The 17,340-nt window shown below is 38.9% G+C and overlaps 1 protein-coding gene across 6 annotated transcripts in view; it reads right to left on the bottom strand.

Moving 5' to 3' along the window:
• The window catches only part of thrab (thyroid hormone receptor alpha b), a 180,239-nt gene that overhangs the window by 12,699 nt on the left and 150,200 nt on the right, over positions 1-17,340 (bottom strand). For 3 of the 6 annotated variants that reach the window (XM_067368822.1, XM_067368823.1, XM_067368824.1), the window contains 6 exons: positions 17,220-17,320; positions 15,898-16,045; positions 15,086-15,291; positions 10,536-10,682; positions 7,289-7,547; positions 519-5,388 (listed from right to left, as the gene is read on the bottom strand). In XM_067368822.1, the coding sequence (XP_067224923.1) occupies positions 5,138-5,388; positions 7,289-7,547; positions 10,536-10,682; positions 15,086-15,291; positions 15,898-16,045; positions 17,220-17,320 (1,112 nt within the window). In that variant the 3' untranslated portion in view covers positions 519-5,137. Of the gene's footprint in view, positions 1-518; positions 5,389-5,692; positions 5,769-7,288; positions 7,548-10,535; positions 10,683-15,085; positions 15,292-15,897; positions 16,046-17,219; positions 17,321-17,340 lie in introns of those variants that run through there. The other 3 variants (XR_010892613.1, XM_067368826.1, XM_067368825.1) reach the window with 3 other exon arrangements.

The following is a 17,340-nucleotide window of genomic DNA, read 5'->3' as shown; positions in this document are numbered from 1 at the left end:
ATAAACAGCAATATAATCAACACTTTCAAGGTCCAGAAAAGTACTAAAGACATTTAAAAAAAAAAAAAAAAAAAAAAAAAAAAAACAGTCGACGTGACTTTATTCAACAATAACTTCTCTTCTGTGTCATTCTCATGTTTATGCCAGAATGGCGACTCATTATAGGCCGGCTCCTGTGTCAGCATCACATGCATGCGTCATGCTGCTCACATGATCAGCTTTGGCCAATACTAAGCCGGCATTCAGACATAAACACGAAAGCCTTTACTGTGCATAATGACAGGGAAGAGACTGTTGAATAAAGTCATTATTTTTGTTTTGTTCACTTCATAAAATTACAAAGTCGAACCACTGTAGTCACATCTACTGTTTTAACGATGTCTTTAGTACCTTTCTGCACCTCGAAAGCGTTAATTTCACTGGTGTCTATGGACGAGTCATATACCTCTCGGATTTCATCAAAAATATTGTGTTCCGAAGAAGAGCGAAGGGATGTGGAACGACATGAGGGTGAGTAATTAATGACAAAAAGTTCATTTTTAGGTGAACCGACCCTTTAAGACTGACAGAGAATGACACACTTCAGCTTTAAAACAGCCTGACAGTCAGTATCACTGCTAAATGATTCAAGAGGGGAGAGAATTTAAACCCCAAAACATTTCTTGGTGGACCAAAGAATATTAATGATGTTTCAATCACTAACGCAGATCTGCTTTGGCAAGTGTGAATACAAAGCTAATTTTCATTTTGAATGTATGAAATGGTTTGAAATCCGGAACAGGTAGTACCAATCCACCGAACCATGAGAGCATTCGATGCAAACACATACATAGAAACACAAATGCAGTCTCTCAACAGCGGATGACATCATCGAGGATCAGTGGAAAGTTGAACTAGCGCCCTCACATGTTCGTGAGGTTTGACAAAGCAGGTCTCAGGCAGCAGTTATGGTCTTCCTAGACAAACCGAATGAGGCTCATGCAGTTGCGGTGGGTGGGACTCTGGGGGTTGGGAGGGAGTGTTTAGAAACAGACATGTCTGCTAATCAGGGCTCACTGACAGCCATTATGCTATCAGAGGGTTTAGCATTGCATAGACATTCTTACTTCTGGACGTTTTTTTGTCTTTCTCTGAAGAAAACAAACAGAAAAACACACAAAATTTGGTAAAAAAGGGCGAAAATAAAAGTACACCACCACCAAAGTGAAACAAAACCAGTATCTACTGTTCTCCTCTGAGGAATCTGATTGGCAGTAGCGAGGTCAGCTAAGTGCTTCTAGGTACCAGACCATACCCGTCTACGTCTCTACCAGCAACCTGACCTAGCGAACGTATGTCTAGCTACCCTGTCAGAAAGAGCGGTTTGAGTGCGGGGCAGAGGGTTGCGGAGGCACAGGGTTAGATTGTTAATTTCAAGGGGCACTTCTTCTTCATATTTGTATTGAACATGCACGTTTGCGAGTGCACAAAGCACACATACAGATGTGTGAAGCATTTACAAAGCTACATAAGCAGTTTTCCTTTACAAAAGCGGTTGGATCAGCCTGCGCACGGGCTGTGTTCTGGCCACGACATCCAGTATGTGACGGTTGCATATGGTTAACACATAGTGATTTAATCTTTCAATATCTTTTCGTTTTGTATTTACATCCTTGGTTATGGCCAAAAAAACTTGTAAAAGTACAAAAAAGAAAAATGAAACAAAACAAAACACAAGTATTGCACCTTGAAGTCGGGCAATATACGCTCAGTAAGCTGTTTGTGTAACATCGTTTTGACAGCACTGTCCACTCTTGCTGGTGACCTGAAGTGAGGTTCTAGTTCCCGGGCTCGGTTCCAGCCCAGTCCTGTCAGCTACATTCAATACCATGAAGCACTCTCTGTTGTCACAGATGCACACGTCTCCCTTTCCAGCCTTTCAGCCACACCGCATCCCATCCGCTCCCATTACGGCCCGTCGCATCAGCGCAGGCGACGGCATTCGCGGACATAAGCGAATGCGTGCAACTGGTACAAATCTGAAAAAGATGGGCTTTCGAGGCCGAAGGAGGGGGCCGTGTGCTTCCGCGATCACATGAACGCTCAAGCGCACATACACCCCATCGTACAGTTCAACACGTGCACTGGACGCACTTTGACACAAGTGCCACGCAGATAAGCACTCCTCCCAAGTTCATTTAAGCTTTGTGTTGTGTGAGGTATGAGTAGATTGTGTTTCAGTTTTTTTTTTTTTTTTTTTTTTTTTTTTTCTCAGTTTCTGTTGCATTATTTCTCATGTTTTTTTTCTAAGTCTTCTTTCATAAAAAAAAGAAAACAAAATATAAAAAGAAAATATTCCTGTTTCTTGTAAATTCCTCTTGATAAAAAGACGAAGGACAGATACACAGACAAACAGAGCAGTCACTTATCATTACAAACTATAGTGAGGTGAAAAAAGAGGTGAAATTCTCTAGTTTACACTGCACGCATGGTCAAAAAGTGACTACGGCTGTTGTTTTTCTCTCTTACATAAAGCAGTTAAGAATCGAAAACGAACACACACATTTCAGTTCAAAACAAAAAGAAAGAAAAGAACAGAACAGCTCAAGCTCCGAGATTTGAACTCTTTGTTCTGGAGTCATCTTTTTATTTGTTTTCTGGGTTTGTATTTCTTTTATTATATATTTATTTCTTTTTCTTTCTTTCTCAAATAAAATTAGAAGGTAAAGCAGCATCAAACCCGTGCGTTCACTCAACCAACCAATCAGAACCGCTGCGGCGTCACTCGTATTCCAAGATGGAACTCCATACCGGCCCTTTACGGAATGCTGACAGTTCCTTTCGTTCCGATTGGCTGCCTTCCTTCGCAACCTTCTTAAAGAGCAACTCCTCGCTTTGGCTCTTTCATTCTGCTGCTCCCCGTTCACATTCATTCGGTTCTGCCATTCTTTGCATGACTTCAGCCGCTCCTTTGTCTCACAAAGGAAAGGCCCGTTTCTGTTGGGTGTTCATCTCGTGCCACTTCTGGCTTTGAGAGGGCGGGGACAACGGTCTGTTCGTGAACGTGTATGTGCTCCGTCAATCGTTACTGAGAAAGAACGAGACCCGGACATTGCTAGACTTAATACTGACTCTGAGGGTGTGCTCAGGAGCACATGGAGGTGTGGCCTCTGTTTGACAGAGAGGTTGGGGGCGTGTCCTCAGAAAACATGCAACTGATCTGGAGGAGCGGGACCCATCATGCCTTAGTGCAAAAACTTAAAAGGTGCCAGGGGTTGAATCGTCTCTGAAGATTTGGCTCTTTCAAAGCTAAGTGCTCTCATTCAATTGCTAGTTTCCCCGCGTCCCTTGCCCTACACTGAAGAAACCAGCCGACCCCTCGCTCCACTTTACAAATTACTGCTTGGTATTGAAAAGGAAACAGCGATAGACCCATTTGGTTCAAGCCTGGCCACCTCGGGTCCTTCATCTATAGTTCTCTCCATGGCTCCTCTTTGTAGTCAGCGGCATGTACGGTTTAGTTCGCCGTCTGCTGAAAACTAGCTTCCGTTTTGACGGAAATCAAAGTGACACTTGGTCCCGCATGAAAAAAAACAAAACAAAAAAAACCAAGAAACAAAAAAAAAAGCCCATCCAGAATTGTTTTTTTTGTTTTTTTCCTCTCAGCCCAGAGAGAAGAGACCTCAGAGAAATCTGACAGGCTATGATGAGGAATGGCAGGCCCTCCTGTCTACAGTGGTATTTCAACATAACTGAGAAGAAACTGTGTTTTTGAGTGTTTATTTCCTGGCTGTCAGTATGTGAGTACGAGTGTGTGTGTGTATGTGTGTGTGTGTGTGTGTGTGTGTGTGTGGCTGAGGGTAGCTGCCCTGTGTCCAGAGGTGAGGTAGAACCTGTCAGCACAGAGGCAGTCATGGAGCCACAGCCAGCTGGAGGTGTGCCCACATTTGAGGTAAAATTAAAACAACACAAGGAAAAAACATCGACAACAGCCAGTCCGCCATGGGCCGTCAGGAGTGTGCGCGTGTGTTCGCACAGACCGGGCAACAGTAGCATCTGAGCGGAACACAGATGGGCTGGACTGAACTCTCAAAGCCCTGCATGGGAGTCCAGAACTACAGCACTGCAGTGCATACAGTAAAATGAGGCATTCGAGTTTTGAGGTGTGTGTTTTAGTACGTTTGTGTGTGTGTGTGAGCTGGGTCTGGGAGTATGGTAATACTGTCTCCCTCCCGACACCTGTAAAACACAAAATAAGCGCGGATCGGAGGTGTAGGGGCGCCTGGATTTCCATCTCTGTGACTTTCATGGGACAAAGAGAGGCATGCGGAGCCCTCAAATAAGCCCCGAAAATGGCAAGAACGAACCGTTCTTGAAAAGTCGGTGAGCGGCACCCCTGAAAAATGGCGACCGAGAGCATTTGAACGGTCCATGTCCTACAGAGAAGGGAGGGGGCATATTCTTGCAAGGTCCCAAATCATTTTGAGTAGCTTTATTTAAATATAGCACCTGATTTGGTTCAAAAATGTCCTCCCGCTCCATACATAGGCTCAATATCGAAGAGAATCATGAGGTCTATTAGAGAAGCTCCACATTAGCGTGGAGCTTGGCGTAACTACGGCATGTGAACAGAAGATACCGGCGGTTAATCTCACAAAAATGCTGAGATTTAGATGACTGAAATTAACTGACCACTTCACGACCTGGCGGAGAAATCTACATGCCAGCTGCCATCCAGTCTTAGCAGAGGGCACCTCCAGTGGTGGCATGACAGTAGTGCAGTCTCTACGTGTACAAATGCATACAAGCTCATTGGAGGATTCGAGTCGTATAAGTACTGCACCTGTAAGCACACTTATGTGTGTGTATGTGTGTAAATTAAGTGTCTAAGGTGTTGATAAACCAGTATAAGACATCATGCCGAGACAGAAGGGCCACGCATGGGGAGTTTAGTGGATGAGGAAGGGCTGAGTTTTCTGCGAAAAGCCAAAAAAACAAAAAGTTGTCAACTTAAACCCCCATATGAAAGCCTTTCTGAAGATGACCCCTGCCAATGCAGCTGCTGCTGGTGAGTTTGGTGCATGGAGGGGGGTGAGACGGGGAGAGAAGCACGGGTTACGAAACGTTCCTGATTCTCCTGCCGCGGCTCACAGGGACGTCACACGTCCTGATCCTCGAAGACCTCCAGGAAAAGTGGGGGGAAGAGTTCAGTGGGGCATTCCACCTTCATGTGCAGGAAGCGGCTGGCGTGGCAGGCTCCGATCATGCGCAGGTCCGTCACCTTCATCAGCAGCTTGGGCCAGAAATGGGGAATGTTGTGCTTGCGATAGTTGATGTAGTGTTCGAACGCTAGGAGGTACATCTCCTGACACTTCTCGATCTTCTCCACACATGTCAGGCCTGTGCGATCTGAAGAGACGGACCACAGAGATAATACTCAGTATATGACCAATTTAGCATTGTAGCGAAATATTTTATTTCGAAAACCATCTAGTTAGGTTTCATATACTGTACCTTTACATACTTCTACCACTACAATATTTACCAAACAACATGTTCCAGAACCTTGCTAGCTGTCTTTTTAACAGTTTTGTTATTATCAAAAACTACAACTATTAAACGCTTAACTGAAAAATATATCTAAATATTAGATGTAAGAAACTTACAGAAAAATATAACTGTATACAAATAATACTAAAATAACATTGCTTACTAGTCAGTGTTCTTAGGCATCAAATTCCTCAATCCAGATGTGAAGTATTATAAAGTTTGATTTAAAGCAAAAGTATCTGAAAATTATCAAAAATATATTTTATGAGGGAATATACAATAATCCCATGAAGTACTGTGATTTGCAATAAAACATCAAAAACGATTGATATATATTGGTTGGAAGAATAAAATTACTATTATGTATATATTAATATTAATGAATAATATATATAGTGACTGATGAATATTTTGATTTTGCAGAATATATTTGAAAAATACAGTACAGTCCAAAAGTTTGGAACCACTAAGATTTTTAATGTTTTTAAAAGAAGTTTCATCTGCTCACCAAGGCAACATTTATTTAATTAAAAATACAGTAAAAACAGTAATATTGTGAAATATTATTACAATTTAAAATAACTTTGTACTATTTAAATATATTTGACAAAGTAATTTATTCCTGTGATGCAAAGCTGAATTTTCAGCATCGTTACTCCAGTCTTCAGTGTCACATGATCCTTCAGAAATCATTCTAATATGCTGATTTGCTGCTCAATAAACATTTATGATTATTTTCAATGTTGAAAACAGTTGTGTACTTTTTTTTTCAGGATTCCTCGATGAATAGAAAGTTCAAAAGAACAGCATTTATCTGAAATACAAAGCTTCTGTAGCATTATACACTACCGTTTGGGGTCAGTAAGAATTTTTATTTTTTTTAAAAGAAATGAAAGAAATTAATACTTTTATTCAGCAAGGATGCATTAAAGCAATCAAAAGTGGCAGTAAAGACATTTATAATGTTAAAAAGATTAGATTTCAGATAAACACTGTTCTTTTGAACTTTCTATTCATCAAATAATCCTGAAAATAAATATTGTACACAAATATTTTGTACAATTGTACACATTAAATGTTTCTTGAGCAGCAGATCAGCATATTAGAATGATTTCTGAAGGATCATGTGACACTGAAGACTGGAGTAATGATGCTGAAAATTCAGCTTTGCCATCACAGGAATAAATTACTTTGTGAAATATATTCAAATAGAAAATAATATTTCACAATATAACTGTTTTTACTGTATTTTTAATTAAATAAATGTAGCCTTGGTGAGCAGACGAAACTTCTTTTAAAAACATTAAAAATCTTAGTGGTTCCAAACTTTTGGACTGGACTGTATTTTACATTTATTGCAAAATAAAATGAAAATATTATACCAAACTATTTAAAAAAAAGAAGAAAAGAATGTTTTTCTATGGAGAAAATGAATGGGGTTTTTACTCCCAGAACCCGACTGTTACAGGTTTGATGAATTCTCTTGAAAACGCTCCATCTAAAGGAAAACTGTTAGGGCTCAATCCTTAGCTTTGAGCCCTGAGTTCTATTTCGAGTTTCGAGAAATGTTACCATAGAGGGCAACTGCCTATGTAGGTAGCAGACAGCAAGGCAGCTCACTAACTTCAGGAACAGAGCCTAACGTTCATCCAATTTCATATGGCTGCTTCTTGCTGCTGATCCAGTTTTGAGATTTCTCTCACAAAGGCTGATTTTGGTATATGAGCAGGATTACTGTAATGAAGGTGTCCTCTCTCACCTGAGCTCATAAGCAGCACGGCCTGCAGCAGGGCCACCTCTGTGTCATCCAGGTTGAACTGAGCCAGACTCTTGCCCAAGTCGAAGATGGCATCAGACACAACGCCCAGCCCTCCATTCTTAAGCTGCTCTCGTTTGACAGCCATCTCCCCGCTCAGGGTCAAGGTCTCGCTTTCTGGGTCATATCGAACTGCAGCTCGTAGGGACATAATCTCCATACAGCAGCCCTTCAGCAGGATGATCTGATCCTCACAAGGCAGCTACAGAAATTAGAAACCACATGATTGCATGATGCATTTCGAATATTGTTATTGTGTCTGTATATTGATTAAAAAATTAAATATTTTTTAAAAAACAATTCAGTTCAAATGAATTCTGATCCTTTTTATATCTTTTTTCTTTTTTTCCCCCAAAAAATATATGCCAGTAAAGGGTCCAGTATTGACAATGATTAAGCTTTTTCCATTTTTCTTTTCTTTTCTTTTCTTTTCTTTTCTTTTCTTTTCTTTTCTTTTCTTTTCTTTTAGTATTTACACAGCACAGAATGAAGTAGTTATAAATGTCAAATTGATTTTTTTTTTCAATTATAGTGTTAAACTGATTTACTTAAATGCATACATTAATGTGCTAACTTTGACAGCCCTAATTATGAAAAAGCCGTGGTCAGGAACCTACAGTATGGCTTGCGATCCACACCTGTGCTTAAAAAGTAATATTAAAAGTGCACTAAGCCACAAAAGAGAACTGAATCTGCTACTGACAGGATGCTTTCTGTGCATGAAAATCATCATCATGTCTTCAGTTGTGCACCTAAAATGGTCAAATACACACAGAAATATGTCAAAATGCCCATCCTTGGTGAGTATTCATGGAAACACAGTCGATGTAAAAAATGTTTCACATCATTTACAAAAGCAACAAGGTTCAGTCAGTATTGTTCAGTATTATTTTGTATATTACAGTCAGTCTAGGTGTGTATTACAAAGTGTGGAAAATACAGGAGGCATAACGCTCAACATAGAAAAAAGACTGCGAGGTAGTGGATGACGGTAAATTTATTGTGTAGACAATAATAAATTTGATGCCATAAGGGTGCTGTGTAGTCTACTATGCAAGAATGTTCAGACTTGCGGTTAAGGGAGAGTAGTTGAATGTTAAATATGGAGAGAATGCCACATAGCTATGAATGATGTAATGTGGCAATATCACACACACATTTATACACACACACACACACAATTACCAAAGCCACAACTGTACAATTCATCCTAACATGACAACATAGCACATACATACAAACCCACCCACACTGAAACATTCTCGAAATGTGTTACTGTTTTATCAGTTGAATAATCTTCCAACAACTACAAATAACTAGGGATGTCCTTAGCAGATCTCATGGATCTGGCCCGTTTAAGCATTTTTTTAACTGATCGGTATCTTAAGCCCTTTACTGTACGTCAGCTGTCACACAGGTGTTGTGCAATAGGTGGCGGTATGCATCTTCAAATGGATGTGCCAACCGCCATTAAAAGGAAAATAAGTTACGGTTTTCGAAATCACCCCCTATACCCTCATTCACTATTACCTAAATTAATCCACTTGAGGGAGTGTATGAAAATGAGTGAATTTGGACACTGAAGGGCTGCTGCTTTTGCATAGTTAACTTACAAATGAATTTATACCTGTATGATATTATGCTGTAGCCAAATTGGACCAGGGCGTTTTGGAAAATGGATGGAAAATGATTCAGCTATGGGCGCCATCTTCTGGCTAGATGCGGGTATTCGTTCGGCACTTGACTCTCACAGTGCATTATGGGTATTCTCTAGCCGTTGAGCATACATCAGTTGTACACTTGTTATTGCGGTGCATTGTGGGATTGAATGAGTGCACTCGATATCGTCCACTATGGTTTCGGACACCACTAAAAATGGCTGTCCCCTCAAATAGTGCCCTATTTAAGGGTATAGGGGTGTGATTTCGGACACAGCACAAATGTGCGTGCATGATGCGCGCAAAGTCTGTTCTAGCTCATAACACGTGTGCTGCGTCCCAATCCGCCTACTTATACTACGTCCTAAAAGTATGTACTGTTTTTGTAAAGAAAAAGTACATACTTCTGAGTGTGTAGCAGAAGAGTATGCAAGCTTTGGGACATACTACTTCGTCATAATTGCGTCTTTAATGGACGTTCTGTCGCTTAGTTACGCAGCCTGTAACTGTTTAAACTGTCCTGTCAGTCATCTTGTCAGAGATAAAATCCTCAACATTCAATTAATTTTAATTTCCTACCGTTTCGGAGAGAACGTTTATCTGCCAGTCATGGGTCTTTCATGCAGAGAACTCTCCTCATCTTTGCATAATGATGCATTTAAAAGTTAATGACCAAACGCATCATTATAAAAGTTCACAATGCTGTTGCAGATGAAATATAATGTGGATAACATTTAATAAATATCTATTTGTCAGGTTATACTGATTATTAAACATTCAAGCCCCTTTATCTCTCTCTGCTTAACCATCGGTCTCGCATATCCATCATGTTTGTAGTTTTTTGACACTGTTTATTCGTATTTGTAGTTCTAATCGAATCCGCACTTCTGCACTTCGAATTCTAACCGGAAAAAGTAGACCATCCGGGTATCTTTGGACTACTCATTTCAACATACTACGATTTGGGACATACTAATTCTATTTTTGAATACTATTTAGGACGGATAGTATGCGAATTGGGATGCAGCAATGCATTTGAGCTTCTGTGTTTAGCATATTTGATGTGCACTTTTGTAACGGATCACTCAAAAGTAATTTTTTTTATCTGCCTTCAGACTATAAGACATTGTTGCCACAAAGCATTGCTATATATATATATATATATATATATATATATATATATATATATATATATATATATATATATATATATATATATATATATATATATATATATATATATATATATATATATATATATGAGTAGTGATAGGTGCTCCCTTTTTCGGTATCAGCATATACTCAATATTCAGTGACTCGGAGGCACAAAAAACTTGATCAGGACATCCCTACAACACAATTTTTTTACAGTCTATGATTTAGACCAGGACGGCAGCATATTTTCAGCTAATTAGGCGTTAGTGTTAGTCACTAACATTACAAGGATTAATTCAACAAACTAATTACAACTGAACAAAGAAAACTTCAAAAAGGTTGTAAAATAAAAACAAAAAACCTAACAGCACTCTCACCTCCGAAAACATGGGCAGTTTTTTGGCAAAGTCAACAACACGTGTGATGGCTGGGGTGATGATCTTGGTAAACTCGCTGAAGGCCTCCAAATCCACTTTGTCACCGTCTGATGTAGGGGCCACCGGAGACTGTCCGATGTCCTCCGGCTGCAGACAGAGACAGATTCACAGCGGGTTAACTGTGTCTTTTACTTGGCAGAGAGACTGAAAGTGGCTTTTATAACAAGCAACATAAGGTATTTCCATTGAGGAATATATGAATGGGATAGACAGAACAAGATGCATGTGCAAGGTCTGGCTTTACAGTTATGCAGGCCGATAGCCTTGAAAAACCACAGCGGTTGGTATCTTCAGGGTGGATTAGAGGTCAGCCATGTAAAAACTCTGGACAAACAGCCAAGTAGCCGTGGCGTGTTACATGAGTCAGGATAGAGGTGATTATAAGTGCTCAAGAGGCAGAACTGCAATTACAGCATTACATGTTGGCTGTTGCAATTGCATATATAGTTTTTGAATGGGAGACATGGCTATGATTCATGTACTGCATTCAACACTTCTGACATATAAGAATAACAAGTGAATACATTCTCAGGAATGAAATAAGCAAAAACGGGATTATAAAAAAGTTATCAAATTAAATATGCAATTGTAAATGTATATAATATGTCGGAAATATATTTGTTTAGAAAGAAATAGAATACCTTTACTAAGCATGGTTGCATTAAATTGATCGAAAGTGACAGTAAAGACGTTTATAATGTTACAGAAAATGATATATTCATCAAAGAATCAAGGAAAAAAATATATATCATGGTTTCCACAAAAATATTAAGCAGTACAACTGTTTTCAACATTGTTAATAATAAGAAATGTTTCTTGTGCCCAAAATCAGCATATTTCTGAAAGATTATGTGAAACTGAAGTCTGGAGTAATGATGTTTTAAATTCAGCTTTGCCATCACAGGAATAAATTATATTTAAAAATATAAAATTATTTTTAAATATAATTTATTAGTTATTTTAATTACTGTATTTTTGATCAAATAAATGCAGCCTTGCAAATATACACTATCAAAATGTAAAAAAAAAAAAGAATCTGTCCTAACTTAATTAATATTATTAATGTAACTTTGTGATATCAGCATGTCTGCGCATAAACAACCCCAACCAAAAATTTTAATTTAAAAACATGTCCATGTGGTGGACGTCACCCCTTGCAGCACAAATGTGACAGCCCTAAAGACTTCAAACTCTGCAATCACATTGATTTCTATGTTTCTGATAAAGTGAACAGACAGAAAATAAACAAAGACACTGAATTCAAGACAAGACTGCAGAAAAAAGTGCAGTGCTGGCCTACATACAAACTCTAATTTGTTTCATTGTGAGAGCAAACATGGTTCAAGACACTTCAGCTGTGACAGACAAGCTGTTTGAATAATTACTCTTATTAATATTACCATTATTAGTGCTAAAGCAGTTAGGAAGCCTTAATGTGACATATACAAATTTCTGACATGAAACTCTAGAACAGACGGTGCTGGTTGATAGGTCCTTAACTCATTTGGTAGCGATCACATCATTGTCTGCATAGCGCAGCTGATTGATCGCTGTGGTGTCAGAGGGGCAATGAGCTTGCTGCTCAATCATTGAAATACTTGGCATTGTTTGAGGTTAGCAGTCTGCAGCGCACTTTCAGAAATCCTCCAACTTCCCCAGCTCACCTGTATAGATCTGGTACAGGGTTTATTTCATGTATGTTATATGTGCAGCAGCAGCAGCATGTCTTACATGCTCACATCAATGTCCGTGAATGTATTGGCAGTAGCAAGTCTCTGTACTTGCTCTGCAACAGCAATAATCAACAGCAGCAGTGTAGCAGATCTTTTCTGCCAAGACCAAATACATTACATTGCCCTATCCATTACCATGCCAATCTTTCTGAGAGTTGTCATGAAAGAAATACAGTTCAGAAATTACAGCGCAGACCACACAGAGAGGCAGTGTCTAGAAAGTAAATAAAATCGCAAAAGAATCTCTTCAGCGATTCAGAATGTGCCTCTGAGGAACTTCTGCTGCTGTTTAAGATTTGTGTGTTTGTGTTTACGCTTTCCCAGACGGACGGGACTCTTTTAACTGTGCCGCACTGGTGTATTTGTGTAAGTTTTAACAAGCATGAACCAAAGTTTGTGTGCGTCTCTTCTTCCAGGAGGTGGGGGGGGGAAGCGCAGGCCCTGGATACGTCCCAAATGCCGCCTGTGCCTGTAAGACCCCAGTGTAAACTATCCCTTCTCCTGGTCCACTCTGGCCTTCTCACTGCTGAGAATTTGGCACAGTGCTTTCTCACTACAGAGATCTTAAGACAGCCCAGTTGGACTACCGACAGGACAGAGTGAGTGTTCCCATGGAGAAAGAGAGTGCAGTTTATCGGGGTCATTCGGGGTCTTGGCCTTGCACTGTTATTGGAGGCATATCTTGGTAGTAAAGGTTATATAGGCTGAATTCTTTATGGGCCGTTTTATAGGAGTTCTCAGCTGGCCGGGGAAGTGGTTTCTCTGTCCCCTGTGGATGATCGTAACAGGGTCTAGTACATCCCGAATGTTTAGACTGGTGTGCCTCAGGGCTTTGATAGTACTCGTAACGGCTGGGAGGCCGGTGGATGTTCGGTGGGCTGAGAGAACCAACTTTGGTTCTATGATGGAGACTGGAGAGTCTCCAAATCACTTCTTCTCTTAGTAAGATACCGTGCATATACTCACTTGAACATGTGAGCTCTGGTAAAGAATGCTTTGAAGAACTGTTTTTCTCCATACAATGAAAGTCAGTGGGGTCCAAAATAACACCGAACCGCTTTGACTTTCATTGTTATGGACACAAAAAACAGAGAGACTTTTTTTCATTTTTATAAAGGTTTGGAATGACATGAGCATGAGTAAATGACTCTCTTTTTCTTCTCTTTAAGATCAACTAGTCTTTTAGGATTTTGAGAAAAATATCCTGTGTGTCTCTCCTTAACTCTTCCTTTCCATTTTCTCTTCCTGTACCCTGCCACCTCTTTCACAGTAGATAGTATATGGTGCAAATGAGCGATTAATACCGTCTAAACTCTTTCCTTCCTCTTTCCTTCCTTCTTCATAAACAGAGACACTTTTACAAAGGCCCTTCATGGCTACATTCCAGTTATTATCTTGATGAAGGCTGCTTGTCTGCTGAAACGTTGGTAGTAATAAAAAGTGTGCAGTTATACTCTGTCTTTAAATTGAAGTCATACCTGTTACTAACTGTTCCTTTAGCGCTCGCTGTTGCCTGGTCACAACTGATATGTGCAGACTGGTATTGTCACTCATTAAATTGATTAGCAAGCTGTGTAAACAAATGCTAATGTGCAATGACAGATAAGGTCATAGCAATGCGCTAAACTAAACTAAAATGTAGTGACAAGACAAACAGAAATAAAATAAATGCACACAAATAAAACAGACAAATAGAATAAAATAATGTTTTTTCTCCATCTACCTAAACATCTAAGCTTTTCCTTACTATTATATGGAAAAATTGTACTACTTTAGATGCTACTATTTTCTGTAAAGCTGCTTTCAAGCTGAATGTATTGTGATAAATGTAATACCAGTGTTATTTTAGTATTTCTATATACTATTATAGTATATATTATTATTTTGAATTAGCTTTAGTCTTATATTTTCAGTTTTAATACATTTTTTAGTATTTTGTAATGTGCTTTTCTGTTTTCATTTATATATATATATATATATATATTTTTTTTTTAGTTTTGGTAATTTTAATACTTCAACTTTCACCAACACTTTCTTTTAAGTTTTTCACATAATATTTATATTTTATTTTATTTCAGCTTTATTACTGAAAACAATTTTTAAAAGTATTAGTTATCACGGAAAAATTTAGTTTCAAACAGAGATCACGTTTGAAAAAAAAAGGTTCTGACAAAAAAATCAGTTTGAATGAATGATTCAATGACTCACTCATAAATCGGCTACCTCCCTTTTTTCATTACTGGATGAATCAGCATTGAACGAATCTCTTGTATGAATGGTTCAATAATAAACACATTTTTTTAACAGTCACTTGTCGCCACCTGTTGGTGTAAGGATGTAATCAATACAATCGTTATTTTAAGTGCCATGTTACTTTCAAAAGGTCATTATCTATTTTGATCGCTTCCTTAGACATCAGTGTTTATATTTTCGTCCTATAAACTTTTATCACAGTTCTGTGATAATATGAATATTTATAACACAGAAATAACAATACTGTGTGGTTGACTATTTTGAAGAAGAAGAAAAAAATGACAACTACTCTCTCTGGCTTTGAGATTTGAATGTTCTTGTGTGATTTGAATCGTTGTCATTTAGGAATGAGATTGCATGGGTGTCTGAATTGAGATCACGATCTTTTAATGATTAATTGTGCAGCTCTAGTATTAGTTATAGTTTTAGTTAACAATAACAACACAGTTATACAAAGAAAACTTGACCTGACATCGCGCATGCTGACACAAAGTGCTTGCTTACCAGGAACTTGCGTTTCTGTTTCCAGTGAGAGCCCTGTGCATTGGTGTGGCGGTGAGCTTCCGTCACCATACGGATCAGCTCCCACTCTGAGCTGGTGGGTTCTGGACGATTCTGCAGGGACTTGACCATCTCCTCCTTTTTCCGCTTCTCACGGTTCTCCTCAATCAAGCGCCGTTTCGCGACCCGCTTGGAGTCGTCCAGAACCACTATACCAAAGAGAAAAATAGGTTAATTCTCCCAATGTCAAGATGCATAAAACACATTGTACTGTACAGTTAAGTTATGGTCCTCTTAATTTGGTTGCTTTTCCAGTAAATCTTTCATTTAAGGATGTTTAGACACTTTTCCTGGAAAACAAAAGTAATGATTTTGCAGTGCAAAATGGCAGTGACAGAACGAGTAAGAGCATCAGGCAGGGATCAAAGTAGAAACAAGAGACATCCATAAAACATTATAGAGTAGAGAGAGAGAGGGAGTGACAGGGGAAGAAGAAATGTGGTCTGGGCCGAACATGTGCTATACATATGTGAGGCGTACAGACATATGTGAAGGGGAACCCCAGACTGAGTACTTCAGTTTGCATAGGATTAATGTACCTTCGCTGTCAGCATGCATTTCGTGGCTGCATTCGTGATCCAATACAGTGGGGTCCAAATGTCTGATGTAGAAGTTCAAACACTTCTGTTTTAAATTATTTTCCTGTTTATTACAAATTCTATTAACTATTAACTTGACCATCATGCAAACCTACAGTATGCACTGATTTTGCATGTTTGGATGTTATTTGCATGACTGTGTGCGAAATCACTCACGATCCATGGCCATGCCCACGGCGATGCATTTCTTGAAGCGGCAGAGCTGACACTGGTTGCGGGTGATCTTGTCGATGATGCAGCAGCCATCGTATTTACAGGAGTAAGAGGGGTGGAGGTTCTTCTGAATGGTGCGCCTGAAGAATCCCTGGAAGTGAGTTGGATAGAGAGTGTATTCAGAGGCAGGGAGTCAGACAGGTGTTATCTGTCACATATCATTCCCTTATAAGGATCTGACACTTTATTTAGAAAACAAAAAAGTTCTATCTACACAGTTGAATGGAAAAAAACTTTGAAGCTCAATATCTCAAAACTACTCGGAATGGAGACAGAACCTTATAATTCCAAGGAGACGATATGGAGCAGGTGGATGCAAAGAGGCTTTTTGTCTCGTTTTGCTGTTAAAACATCTAAATATCCTTTTGAAAGTCAAAAATATGTATGAGAATAAAACATGTTTTCAGAGAATATGTAATGAATTAAGTTGAAGCCTCATTTTCAAATAAATTGATCTTGTTTTAAGCAGCCTAATAGTTACATAGATGAATGCTTAAAACAAGCAAACAAAAATATTTGCTAATGACTTATATCTTACCAACTCTTATATCTTAACGATATCTTCTGCAATGTTGTCTTGTTTTCTGTAGGGTTGCCAAAATGCTAAAATTTCAGTAGTCAATACAAATATCAGTGAAAATTAGTCTTGATACCAAATTCAATTCCACACCAAAAACTAATATGCTCTTGAATAAATTCCTTTATTTTGAGAAAACATAACAAAAACCAAACCAAACCAAAACAAAAACAAAAAGAAGAAACATGAAAACAAAATACAAAAAAATTATAAAATAAAATAATTACACAGAGCACATGCTGACACGATAATAGCTGACAACCCTAGCTTAGTGGCATCCTTAATTTGAAGGATGTTTAGCAGATGTCTTATTAGAAAACTTTTTTTTTTTTGCATTTTTTTTTGCATTTTTTGCTCTCAGAGCTTTTCAAATCAGCCTGTTTAGACAGAAGTCACAAAGACTTTCGTAGCACAGTTGTCACTCACAATTCCCTCCCTTCACATACAAAGAGACAGATAGTGGATAAGATGGTTGACAGGGTTTTTTAGGTATGTGATATGACAGGTTTGATAGTGATAGGAGTCTAAGTTTCACAAATGACAACAGGGTGTATTTGTCGAAAAGACTGGACCAGCTCCACACCATGACTCTACATGAAGCGACAGTCTAGTCTGTATATATAGAGGTGGGTCTGGGGTGTCTGTTAACAGATGTCACTGTGCACAAGTGATAGCAAAGAAGTCCTACCTTACAGCCCTCACAGGTGATGCAGCGGTAGTGGTAGCCAGTAGCTTTGTCTCCACACACCACACATGGCTCATCCTTCTCCAGATAGCTGGGGATGTACCCTACATACAAAAACAAACAA

The sequence above is a fragment of the Chanodichthys erythropterus genome, chromosome 19, assembly GCF_024489055.1.
Source record: "Chanodichthys erythropterus isolate Z2021 chromosome 19, ASM2448905v1, whole genome shotgun sequence".
Lineage (NCBI taxonomy): Eukaryota > Metazoa > Chordata > Actinopteri > Cypriniformes > Xenocyprididae > Chanodichthys > Chanodichthys erythropterus.
Note: the sequence above shows the minus strand (reverse complement) of the source record. Positions and strands in the feature narration are given on the sequence as shown.